Source organism: Xiphophorus hellerii, chromosome 3, assembly GCF_003331165.1.
Source record: "Xiphophorus hellerii strain 12219 chromosome 3, Xiphophorus_hellerii-4.1, whole genome shotgun sequence".
Classification (NCBI taxonomy): domain Eukaryota; kingdom Metazoa; phylum Chordata; class Actinopteri; order Cyprinodontiformes; family Poeciliidae; genus Xiphophorus; species Xiphophorus hellerii.
The window spans coordinates 28,487,280-28,500,842 of NC_045674.1; the positions used below are offsets into that span (position 1 = coordinate 28,487,280).

General features: G+C 39.6%; 1 protein-coding gene across 33 annotated transcripts in view; it reads left to right on the forward strand.

Moving 5' to 3' along the window:
• Window positions 1-13,563, forward strand: part of rims2a (regulating synaptic membrane exocytosis 2a) — a 159,749-nt gene that overhangs the window by 68,074 nt on the left and 78,112 nt on the right. For 32 of the 33 annotated variants that reach the window (XM_032557765.1, XM_032557728.1, XM_032557740.1 and 29 more), the window contains one exon: window positions 6,195-7,138. In XM_032557765.1, the coding sequence (XP_032413656.1) occupies window positions 6,195-7,138 (944 nt within the window). Of the gene's footprint in view, window positions 1-6,194; window positions 7,139-13,563 lie in introns of those variants that run through there. The other variant, XM_032557761.1, reaches the window with a different exon arrangement.

Genomic DNA, 13,563 nt, shown 5'->3' on the forward strand with positions numbered 1-13,563 from the left:
GGTTTCCAATTAAACAGCATGTAAATATAGATGGATAGAGAGGTCCTTTATTAATCTCATGTGGGAAATTGTTTTGCCGCAGCACCAACATCAGCAAAATGATTAAAAAAGAGACCTGTTTATCTGTCAATAAAGAGATCAGACACGCATCTCTCCAGTGTTTAAGGTTGTCAACTATTGGTGTTCGGATGTGCAGATTTTTCTAAGCACTAGAAGTAACTTCATGATGCTGAAATAGACTCTGTGAATCACAGATTTGCACTGAAAACATTTGGTCCCATTGGTCCACTGTCACAAAATCCCTGACCTGAAAATAAAAATGCCTGAAAAAAGATTAAAACAAAGCAGGTATGATGCCTTTAGGAGAATACAGAATCTGTCATGGTATGTCCATTTGTAGACTGTATAGGCTTTACTTTTTACGCCTCTTCGTATCCCTTCTTTATGTTTAATTCAGCACTTAAAAAAATCACATTGACTTTATGTGTTTTAGGGATCATAGAAAGTCAAGCTCCCTAAGAGCGAACCCAGAACTCCCAATTTAGTCGCTGAGGACTGATGCGGTTGGTGGGAATTAGAAGGAAGGTCACTTCTCAGTCTCCAGCCAGATGGAGATCACATGACTTAGGTTTCAAATCAGAAAAATCCTCTCTCTCTCTCTTTGCCCCAGAAGCCTTTGGAGCACAATCATAAACGGTGCCATTGATCCTAATCCAGCAGTGTGTTGGTGTCGTTTTAGATTAGACTGCACAAACCAAACTATCAGAGGCGAAGCCGCTTGCTGGTTGCTGGTTCCTGGTTGCTGCTCTGCTGTGATTTGGGTGATGGAAATTTTTACCTTTCTCGTCTGATCGGGATTTAAATAGTTTTTAATCGTATTCTGGAACAAGGGAATTAAATGCCTTACTTTCACTTTAAGGAACATCCCAGATACTCCGGAACTGCTCGACTCATGCCAGTGCAGTAGAATGACTCTCGCAGCTTTATTTAGACTCTTTTAGACATTTTTGTCTTTCCTCCTTCGTCCTCTCCAGGTTTGTTTTTTCTTTCTTTTTTTTCCACACCTTTTTGTTTCTTTAGATTTTTTTTTACTCTCCTTTATTTCTTTTGAGCCAAAACTGTTTAATCTTGTCAGAGATGAGAGCTGTGCAGCACATCTCTCTCTCTTTTTTTCTTGACATCTTTTCGTCAGACGTAAAGTAGAGGCATCCCCGTCTGAGCCTTGATTGCTTTTGGCTTCCTGTTTTATCGTACTTCTTCATTAGGAGCAGAAGCAGAACAGTGGCAGAGTCATTTCTGCGAGACATTATCCATTTATGTGTTCACCTCATCCTGCTGGATTTTTTTAAATTTTATTTTATTTTTTGTCATGTAGGTGAGCAGATATGAAACGTAGTTCCAGTTTGGTTATATTTTGATTGGAAGGCACCTCCGGATGCCGTGGATTTGAACTGGGGCAGCCTCTGTGAATAGAGTCTGTTTCTGTGAGGATTTGAGCCGAGCTTCACCTTCAGATTTAACGATTTCATTGTTCAAGGTTAGTGTTACTTCTTGTTTTAGAGTCGATTTTACAGTTAAACATGGAACTTATGGAAAAGTTATGGTGCAGCTATACAGTCGTTTCACAGAAGATGTTTTTTTGCTGTGGAAAATGCAATTCTCGTCTGCCGGATGTGAGGGTTTTAAAGCATCTGTAGCTGAACTGAAAATTTGATCATGGCATTTGAATAGTACAGCGTTACACTATAGATAAGCTAACCTGTTAATTGTTAATGTGAATACATGAGAGAATGTACATGTTATCTGATGTGATAGCAATGATAGTGATGATGAGAACTATTCATTTCTTCTTTTTTGGGGGTAACTGTATGGGCTGTGACTCCATGGTACACAATCACAGCCCCACAAACACAAATACTGCTCGTGAAAAACACCTCCGTTTGTAAAACGCTTCTTTAGGACACCAGTCACATAACAAAGTGTGATTTGTGTCACTAAACTGCAGACACCAACTGCTTTTAATTATTTTTGTTGATACTTTGATTGAACAAACAGTTGAGAAAATGGTAAAACCAACAATGCGGACCGTTTCGGCGTATTTTAAACATCATTAATTGGAATTCCTTGTGAAAACAATAAATAAAAATTATTATTATGGCAAGAAATGTATCACGATACATGATAAGCGATACCATAAATGCCCACCACTACCTGACATTCATTTTTTGGACTGAAATGGGAAGAAAGGCAACCAGGGAAGAACCCTACATGGAGAACATGCAAACATGCAAATTGACACTCTCCATAGTGGAGTCAAAATCCTAAAACATTCCCGTTTTTCTGGCTTTGCGTTTCAAAAGCGATCATTAATCCAAATCAGATGTTTGTGATATATACCTCGGGCTTCCTCTAACTGGGTCTTCTTAGTTGATTCTCTACACAGATGCTGAGGAGGTCGCATAGTCTAGCGTCGGCCCTGGAACTTGGCCTGGACTGTGGATGTTTCTGATTACTGGGGCAAAAAAGCGAACACACCTCTGGAGGCAAACTGGGACAGCCTTCCGACCGACAGACTCACTTGTCATTACACACCAGCTTATCAGGGATTTTCACCAATTGTTTTTTTTTTTTCTGTTTGCTTGTGTTGAAGAATGTATAAAGGTTTTATCATGGCAAGCCAATGTCAGGTCACTGATAATCTTTTTGGGCCCCACTTTTTAATCTTACAAGACCATAGTGTAATCCCATGATTTTTGTGAACCGTGGACTAAATGCGCTACGCCTCTTTTGATAGACGGTGTACTTACAAAAATGATTATCACTGGAGTCACCTGTAGAGCAGTGGAAGTTCACAACATGGCTGGCAGCAGAACCCATGGCAGAATGGCTGCCATGGCTGGCAGCATAACAACATTTCCTGTTGTTATCGGCGACTGCAGCTACAAGACTACAGCCACACCAAGGACTGCTCCCACTTCCACGTCTCCATGCAAGACGTAGAGCCCCAAAGACTGTGAACTGTATTCATATAGCTTGAACTTGTTCACTTTTTGTCACAGGGCCACTCAAAACTGGGAAGTGTTTTACTAAGATTTTATATAATGCACAATGGTGATAAAATTTTTTAAACAAAATCTGGAAGGTTTTGGTACTTTGTCCATCTAAACCAAAGGTTTTGCCCATTTCTTTTTGCACAATAGTGCAAACTCATTTAGACAGAGCAGTGGCGCTCTTAAGGTGGGCCGGGGGAGCTGGAGGCATGACTATTAGCTACTGTTGGTTCATTATTGGTCTTCAACAAAATGCTGTGGCACTTACAAATCATCTGTGTTCACACTGAATTCAAACTAAACACACGTGGACTAAATTTTCTGATTCCTACCTACAACAGGACACATTTGCCTGGTACTTGCTTTTCAAAAATGTAATCCATTCATTCATTTTGTATACCTGCTTAGTTTTTTTTATTCTACAGATGATAAATCAGTTACATTTTTCAGTTGTAGAGTAAAATAGCATGGCGTCGTGCTATACTTCCTAAGTGTTTTGAGAAGGGTTGCAGGATGCTAGCTCTGGTCTTGGTCACCCTGCTGTGGGTGGAGGTAAATGGCACATCACAATGGCTGCTGTAGCGGTGTGTGTGGGTGTGTGTGTGTGTGTGAGAGAGAGAGCAGGACAGATTTTGTGCTCTTTCTCTGTTCTTGTCCAAATTGAATACTGAATATTGGTGGAGCAGAGCTGTTAGCTTGATTGCAAGCTGCCGTGGGCATTTTATGCAAGGCTAAATGTAGGCAGTAAAATGTGGTACCCGAGTCAGGATGAATTACACGTTGCCAAAATGCACTTTGTTTATGTCTGCTGTGTTTGACATGTGCACCTACTTTACGAGGTTTGTGTTCTGGTTTTTCCATTTCCTAAAACTTCAAGTTTTTCTTTGGAACTGAAAGTTTTCTTTAGCTTCTACAGCGGCAAACGTGAAATGCAAACCCAAACTCACTGCCATGTGGGAACGGGCACAGGATAGACCTGTGCATAGGAAAGTTCCGTAAATCATTTGCCTCGAACGCAGCTCCATCTGCAACTCTGGTTTTGTGTAAAGTTGTGTAAGTCTACCACAGATTAGTTAAAAAGCAATTAATCGTCATGTTACCAACTGGTAAGGATAAGAAAAAATTTAATAATTATATCAACTATAGAGAAAGTCAATATTAAAGCTGGGGTATGTAACCTTTAAGAAATATGTTTTTTACATAAAACTGTCTCTATGTCATGACAGTATGACTGATAAAATGGGAAAAAATTGAGCACCAGGAGGAAGGTCTTAGTGCTGTCAATCACCCTCATGTATGCGCTGTTCACAGCCTTCACCTTGCTCTCTTCTATGCTACAGCTTGTACACATCAGCAGAGCCTGCCATAAAAGCTAAGGCTACTTAGCATAGTGGCCTTATTGACGGCCAATAAACAGTTTGTTCTGTAATGGTAAGTTGTTTATTCGCCATTAGCACATGTAGCAGCGAGTACATGAGCCTGATTAACACTGCTAAGACCCTCTTCCGGGCTCTGGTTATTTTTGGTTTGTGGTTCTTTAGATAGCAACAGTAGCTCAGGCAGGAGGTGGAGGAAATCGATCTTTTCACAGATTATCTGCCACATATTATGCTGTCACAACATAGTGAGTTTTTAAAAATATGTAAAGAAAAAACAACCATATTTTTTGAAAGAGTTACACACCACAGCTCTTTAATTCCTTGTTTCCTGCTGACTGAATAAGGGGCAAATTAAGCTTTATTATGATTTTATTATATTTTATTTTTTTGCAACACTACATCATCAGCCACTTAGCTGGTGCTTTGATTTTGTTTTCACCTTTTGTTGCCAAAACTGTAGGCTACAGATTTAAAGTGGCACATGCACTCCATCAAACATATATATTTCAAGAAAAATGCTATTTCATTTTCCTGTCAGTGTGATGGTCTAGTTTGTTGATATCCTTCCTGTCCATTTGAGTAACACATGCTTTTGTGTCCTGTTGTTTTGGAAAGCACATTTTGTCCTACACAGTTGTTAAACTTTCTCTCCTTTCTAACAGCCCATACTTTAAATGTACAGTAGTTCACAACCTTGTTCGCTGCACTCGTTCATCATTCTGTCTCTCCCCAGAGCTGGCACTTTGTTTTAGAGAGATTATTCAGTACTCAACATAGAAAACTCATCAGAGAGAACAGAGGAATATGTTTGCCCGGCTGTACCCATCCACAGTGTTTATATCTGCTATATTGCCAATCCATTACGGTCACACCAACCCTCAGTTGTCTGTGATGCAGCAGGCGAGGGTCATACCTGTTCATTCCTCTTCAGTGCATCAGCCAATCACACGCTGGGATTTTCTTACCTTGACCACAGAGCTGAGCTGGCAGCAGTGATTTATGAAGCTCTTTAAAATGTATGGAAAGTTGTCGGGTACAAAATGAAGGGGATGCTTCACGGAGCTTTTTCCTTACTGAAATGTCATTATTACTTTGGAGTAAAAAAGGGGAAGAAATGTAAGAGAAAAGTGGCTCATGAATAATTAACTTTGAATAAAGAAATAAACGCATTATTGGACAATTAGCCTCCCCCAGGCTCTCCATCTTCTTCACCAGGGTTTCCTTTTTGACGTCCGATTCAGTAGAGAATGGATGCAATGATTTCACCTGGCTCCATTGTTGTTCATGTATTAATGTAATCCTATAATACCATGACTTTTTACATTTTTTTATTCTATTTTTTTTTTTTACTGTTTTATTTTTCTTAATATGAAAAGGTACTGAGGAATCTTTGGTGATGGGAATCTTTCACTCATCTTATGATTCGATTTGATTCAAACTCGAGTTTTGATTCAAAACGACTATTTATACTAATTTCTGCTCCAATTTATTGGCGTCCAAAGGTTCCGCGTGATCTAGTCTTGGAAGGTAGATTGACAAATGGAGACATTAAAGTGTCTTTTTGTCACGTTTATCCGGTTTTAAACATTAACCCGTTCTTTTTTATTGCTTTTTTCGCAATAGGTGACGGTATGTCGTTTTTATGACGTAAATCACTTTGAACTGCTTTGTTGCTGAATGTGCTATAGAAATAAATCTGAACTTGAACTTTGCCGTTTGCTCAGTGGATTGTGTGACACGCCTGTTCTTCTTTTTTCCCCTTCAGGAAACGAAGCCCGTCTGCATCCAGGGATCCAAACCAAAAATACGACCAAAGGGAAGGGGGGGACCAGTATGCACCCACAGACGGCAGCATGCCCAGATCACCGTCAGACTACGGGGATGTGGACCCACGGCGGGTTCCGCAGGGCCCACACATATTCCCCGACGTCGATGCGATGCGGTCGGGCTACCGGGACCGCCGGGGCCCCGGCCGCTGGCACTCCCAGGAATATCCGCTGGACCAAGAGCTAGACGGGCCACCCAGTGACTTTGACCTCCAGCGCCAGCGCCAGGAGGAGTTCCAGACGCGGTACCGCAGCGACCCCAACCTGGCACGCTACCCCGTGAAGCCCCAACCCTACGAGGAGCAGATGAGGATGCACGCCGAAGTGGGCCGGCTGAGGCACGAGCGCCGCCACAGCGACGTCTCCCTGGCCTACACGGAGCAGGACGAGCCGGGCCCCATCAGACTGTCCCGCCAGCATCTCACTGAGCGCCGGCCGCCGATGGTGGGACAGCGCTCATACTCCGTCGACCGTTCTTCCCCCGGACCCATGGGGCCGGGCCTCGGAGGTCACAGGGGCTCCAACTGCAGCCCCCCGACGCCGCATCGGAGCCCCGTGCTCGGTGACCGGTCGGGGGACCTGCGGCGAGGAGACCTGGGCGTCGGAGGGGACCCCATGATGAGGCAGCAACACCACCTGGATCCCAATTCGGCCGTCCGCAAAACCAAGAGGGAGAAGATGGAGAGCATGCTGAGGAACGACTCTCTCAGCTCAGACCAGTCGGAGTCGGTGCGGCCGCCGCCCCCCAAGCCTCACAAAACCAAAAAGGGTGGAAAGATGAGGCAGGTGTCGCTGAGCAGCTCAGAGGAGGAGCTGGCCACGACGCCGGAGTACACAAGCTGTGAGGATGTGGAGATTGAGAGTGAGTCAGTCAGTGAAAAAGGTAGGAGCCTGCACACTCCTCTCACTCTTTATCATATTTATATGTTTATCAAATGCTAGTATATCATCACTTTCCTAAAACAATAACCTATTTCTTTTGAAAAAACAAAAAGAGGTGGTGATTATTTGTATTTTATTTAATTATTTATTTTTTGCCAAAATCACTTTTGGCAAAAACATTACGTATTATTTTAGTAAGGTGACGATATGATATACAAGTATTTTGTACTGCTTTTTGGGCATTGTTAAGCTACTATGCAGTAATATTTTTCTTTTGAAAATTGAATATTTTAAAAATAGTTCATTATCTAATTACTGCTTCTGTCTCATGTTGATTATTGATGCTGTTGATGACTTAAATACTGTATAACTTTCAGTTTCCCCAGTCTGCGCTATGAACGTCTGTGTTGTTTGTGTGTGTGCGTGTGTGTGTGTGTCTGAGCGTGTGTATAGTTTTATGTGTATGACTCATTATTTTCAGTTAAACATATACTTGAATGTGAGCTATTTCTAATCATAAAAACCAATAATCATCACCATCTCTTCTCTGGAGTTACAAATTTATGTAAGGAATTGTTGCATGAAAAGTCAAGAGACCGTAGCAGTCACTGCATGTTTCTTGTAAGACTTCAAATTAAACAAGGGACTTCAGAATTTCACATTTGGGAAGATATTTGTGAGAACTGACAGTAATGAGTCTTATATCTCAGCCGTGCTGTGCTGCAGGTTGTTAGTTGTTAAGCTTTAGTTGTTAAGGGAACAGCTGCAGCAGTTCCTGTCCCTTTAAGGAGGAGGCTAGTAGTTCTTGAACTCTCCTGATGTGTTTCAGTGTGAACGGATGTTAATTTTTGTGCATACCATATTAGGTCAACATATCTCCAGCAATTTTTCTGATCTTGAAGTTTTCTTCCTCAGCTCCTTTGCTTTACACACTGCCTTGCAAAGGTTTTCTTCCCCACTTCAAATTTTTCACATTTTGTCACATTATAACAACAAACTTCAATGTATTCTTGTTGGGGACTAAACAACAGAAAACTGGAAGTAAAAAAATTAGGTTAACTTTGTTTTTTTTTTGTTTTTTTTGACAAATAAGAATAAAATGTGCCATGATGGCATCCCTACGCAGTTGTGTGAGCTTTAATTTCAGTATTAAGGCAGCAGTTTTAGTTGGTCTTAGAGAGCTTGTGTGCATTGACAGCATTATGAAGACAAAGTAACATAGCAGACAGGACATGGAAAATGATGTAAAAAAGTTTAAAGATTATATGTGTGGTAGAAGCTGCACTGGTCAAAATTAAATGGTTTGACCAAAATGTTACTAAAATGAGTGTCAGATATGTTTCTATATGTAACTGTAGTTCCATATCACCATAAACACACCATAACAAAACAGGGCTGAAACGATCAATCGCATTATTTGTGATTAATCGTTTATGAAAATAATCAACTAATTTGCTAATTGATTAATCGTTAACCAGAATATACAGACTCTAAAAAAAAGGCCATCTATTGAGAGAAAAATACATTCAGAGTTATAATTAGGCCAAAACTGTACCAGAAATATATACATTTATTTATTTTATTTTCCATTAAAAAAGGAGTTTATTTATTTGCATTTTTAATGTATTTCTAATATTGTATAAAAAAGGCTTAAGTGGTTAAATGAATTATCAGTTGTCAATTGTCAGAATAATCTACTACTAAAATAATTATTAGTTGACACATGCTGTAGAAGGGCTTTTCTTTAGAGGCCCTCGTCAATTCTGACTAGCCCTGACCTACTGTACACAGAAAAATGGTAATTTCTTAAACTGGTAGTGAAATGTTCGAAATGACCTGCAGGTTTAATTGTAGTGAAATCTGTTTTTACAATGTCTTGACTTTAAGGATGTGAACACAAATACACACCGCGCTTTCCAGATTTTAAATTTGAAAAAAAAAAGAAGAAAGTATTATTTTCTGTAAACGTCACAATTGTGCTCTACTGTGTGTTGTACTGTGTTACATTAATATACATCGAAGTTTGTGTTTGTAACATGAGAAGGTGCAGAACTGGGGGTATGAAAACTTTTAAACGGCACTCTTTGTTCTAATGATTGGTGCGGCAAATTAGAGGAGAAACCCAGGGAGCAGCCACAGTGGATGTGTGGTGAACAAAGGGATGCCGTCTCAATTTTTTAAAATAATTTTATCCTTCACTGATGCCTAGAAATGTTTCAGGATAACAAATGACCAGAGGGCGTGTCTGTATCCTACTGACCTGAGCTTTTTGTCTTGGTGCAGTGCTATGAGTCTTTGTAAAGGAAGCTGCTACGAGGTGGTAAACAGTGTACGATTCAATCAAAACGGGAAGAAAGCTGTTCAGATTAAAGGATAAATAGGAGAGAGCTGCTCTGGACTTAATGGCCACATTTAGACTAATAGTTTCCTCTGCATGTGCTTCTAGTATTTTTCTAATAAGCTCTTTATTCCAGTGATTAGTAGTCAGGTTATTTGAAACTCATTTGTAATTATTAGTTCTTACTACCACTTGTGTTTACTGTACTGTATGGTTCTTATCAGCTTTACCAAGAAACAGGAAAAAAAAGAAAGAAAACTGAACACACCGGACACCAGATCTTTTGTCCTGCCTGCACTGAGATAGAAACTCTCATTCCAACAAGTGATTTGAGGGACTTTAATCAAATGCCATCATGCAGAGTCAACTTAAAAATTATTTGTTTGTAGTTTCATAATTTCAAATTGATGTTAAACCTGTAATTAAAGGCAGTTTCATGTATGTAAATATTGATGTTTGTGAGCTTGACATCATGTTAAAATATTGTTCCCTCCTCAAAAACACACCTGGAGTGTTGCCTTGATTCTTTCATGTCTGAGAAATTCTTTAATCTCCCATGGCAACCATTGAGCTGCGCAAAACGCTTGGGTGGACCTAGCTCCGCCTTCAATTTGCAGCTCCTCCTCGGAGGTTGCCAGGCGTCTGAACTTCCGCCTCACACAGCAGAGCTCCTCCTGCGATCCCCTAACTCTGCTCCTTCAGACTAGCCAGCATTAGCAAACACCTGGTGGTGAGCTCATTATACAAGCTACTTTTCAGTTTTACTCTATTGACCCACTGTTAAAGAGTTAATAGAGGAGCCATGTTGTGATGATGTTCTGAAGGCGGAGTTTCAGAAAGAGCAGGAGTTTTTAAAGAGACAGAGGCCCAATTTCAAGGTGTTAAATAACAAAGTACATTTTTTTAAGTCATATTTTTTTATAACAAGAGAAGTTCACATAGTTACTTGATTGAAGCTATAAAATGGCACAATATGCCTAGAAAAAAACATCAAACTGCCCCTTTAAAACACTCTTTAGCCTAAAAGCAGCAACCCCAAAAATAAAAGACAGAAGTAGTTGATGCTAAATAAATAGGGATGTAGTAAAATAATTACTGTATATGTTCATACGTTATATAACACTATCAACATAAAGAAATAAAATTTAAAAAAATTGGAAGCTCAGTTTTTCGATATATAATAAGAAATCAAGGCCAATGAATTCATTTGGCTGGCTTCAGTTTTTGTCCGTTGTGGTAAGAGAAGCAGCTCAGCGCTGATAATACATTATTAATGTGGGAGTTTCCATGTTTACAGGTAGCCAAAATAGGGTCTTGAAAGGGTCACAGCTTCTGTGTTTCTGTCTGTGTCTACATCTTCCACAGGCCAGCCTTCATGAAAGGAAGAGGAAAATCAGAGCTCAGCTGTTGAACTTTCCAGACTAGCCGAAGCCTAACGTTGTTCTCATTAGAGCTTATGTCAGAAATCCATGTTCTGATTATTGCTTTGCTTCACTGATATGCAGCAGAGTCAAAACATGAAATCTGAAAACATTGTGTTTGTTTGTGGATCACAATCAAAGCATAACTACTTAAAAATGCTAAATATGAAACTGTCTGGCGGTTGTCACACATCCATTATTGTTTAGTTTTCAAGGAGTCTTGAATGATTTCAAATTTCTGAAATATCTTTGCTGCTCTTTGTGCCTCAACTTGTGCAAATCGATGTCTAACAGGTTCCAGCCGGGTGCTGATGGTGGTGGTGGAGTTTGACGGTGTATCTTTTAGGTTTGTTTCCTGTTGTAGTAACACTTGTTCCTACAAGCCCAGTATTATTGTGTGCTGCTGCAAAACGCATTAGTGATGTTGGTAATGCTGGTTCTACTTAAATTGCCAGTATTTTCATCAGATTCACATTAGATCTTGTGTATTTTTATGACTATGACTTCATAACAATTTTAAGTTAACTTTTGGAATTTTGGTCTCTTGTGCTTGACAGCTTTTCTCTGCTCATATGGAGTTTGCAGGTTTTGCTGTTGTCAGCATGCATTTCTCTGTTTGGCCTTTGGTTTGACTCTAGAATGCTTTGGTCCTGTGGTTCATTCTGATGCAGTTTCACAAACCTAAGTTGTGACGCCAGGTTGTCTTGTTTCTCCTCATGCTGGTTTTGCTGTCTTTAAGAGTCGGGTTGCAGGATGTGCAACATAGCTTCACTTTACAAATTTCACAGTCTGATCTTGGGATAATTTGCTGGGATGTCCACGTTTGGAAAAAAAATTGGGAGTCGTATTAAATGTTTTTCCACCTGTGAGTAATCTTTCTCACTCTCTTAATTTATTTTAAACTGCCTGAAGTCTGTGATTATTTCGGCCCTCTTGGCATTGTGTTTTTACACTCCTGCACGGCCCAGAGCAGTTTCTGCTTCCCTGTTCATAAAGAGGCAGCCACAGAAGTTAATGATCAAGTGCAACATTGTCCACTGATGCTGCCAGAGCAACTACATCAGCTGCAGGCACTTATGAGATATCAGTCATTTTCCATTACATTTGTCATTGCAATATTATTGTGCAACATGAACATCTCAAAGGACTGCTTAGACAAAGTATTTGATAGAGTATTATCCTGTCATATTTATTCTGAGCACACTGATGATTTTATATATTTGGCTATAACGATGGACTGCCTACATACGCTTTTTTTATACAGTGGCGGAGATAATAATTCTCATAGAGATGAGTGGGAGATTTGTTTAACGATAAAAGATGAAAAATGTTACAAAAAAGTGTGTTTGATGTCATCAAGTTCATAATCATAGTTTTCTGCATTAGCATTGCAATGAAGTTTGCTCCGATCCACTTTTTTCACTTCTGATACCGATGCAGATATTTGAGGTTAAGTATCGGTCGATACTGATCCGATACAAAAAAACAGCTAAATTGACTCAAAACATTTATTAAAAAAAAACAAAAAACAGGCATAAATGAAATGAAAGCTTAGTCAAACATGTAAAAACAACTTTAATTTGTTCAGTCAGTGCAATTAGGAGATTAACAAATAAATTGAGAAACTGAAGCTGACTAAAACAACAGCTTGACTATTTTTGGTCAAATACGTAAAAACTAAACTGCAACAAGCCTTCTTTAAAATGGTTCAGAAAGTGCAATTAGGAATTCAAAATATGAAGTTAGATATATTGCAGATATGGTCAGATTGTGGAATAGGTTTATTTGTATGCCAGATCATATATTAAGAAAACACATTTTCCCTTGGGATTTCACAAACAGGTATGTTTGAACCAGACAAATTGAGACATTTGAGGAGGCAGATTTTCAGTACATTTATAGGACTAAGTTAAGATGTAATATTGAACAGCTTAAACTGTTTTATTTTGAGGTGTGTAAGCGTAAGTGGGCATTTGATATCTTATATAAACAAAAATAACGTACTTATATTTTACTAAAAGATGCCTATATGGTCTTGAGCCATATGCATCATGGAACTTGTCTAAAAAACGACGGTCCGTGTGGGTCCAGTTTAGATCTGGCACTTTGCCGTTGGAGACCGGACGTTTTCGTTCAGTCCCAGTGGAAGACCGAAGATGTTCTTTGTGTGATTTGGGGGAAATTGAGAGTGAAGTGCACTTTTTATTTTACTGTCCTTTGTACTTGAGTTGGAGAAATGATTTATTTACTATAATACTGGATATTTATCCAGATTTATTTTATTTAACTTATGAGGATAAAATGCGTTAAGTATTTTGTGTTTCCACAAAACATAACATAGAGTTATCGTGAATAGATCTGCCCTTATGGATCGGGCACATTGTCATCGATACCCGATACAGAATTTTTTTCAATATCAGGACCGATACAGACATCAGTATTGGATTGGTGGATCTCTAATATTTTCCTGATGTGATGTAGCCCTATGAGTTTTGATTTGACACAAAAAATAACCTTTTGCTTCCTGTAATAAGTGCACATGAATCTCTTAAAATGTGTACATTCAGTCTGCCTAGACAGACGTGAAACAGCAGTAAGCTGCTGAAGGTGCAGCGGTGACACAGAGCAGAGCTAAGCAGGATGTACGCCCTGCTCTCAGGTCTGCAG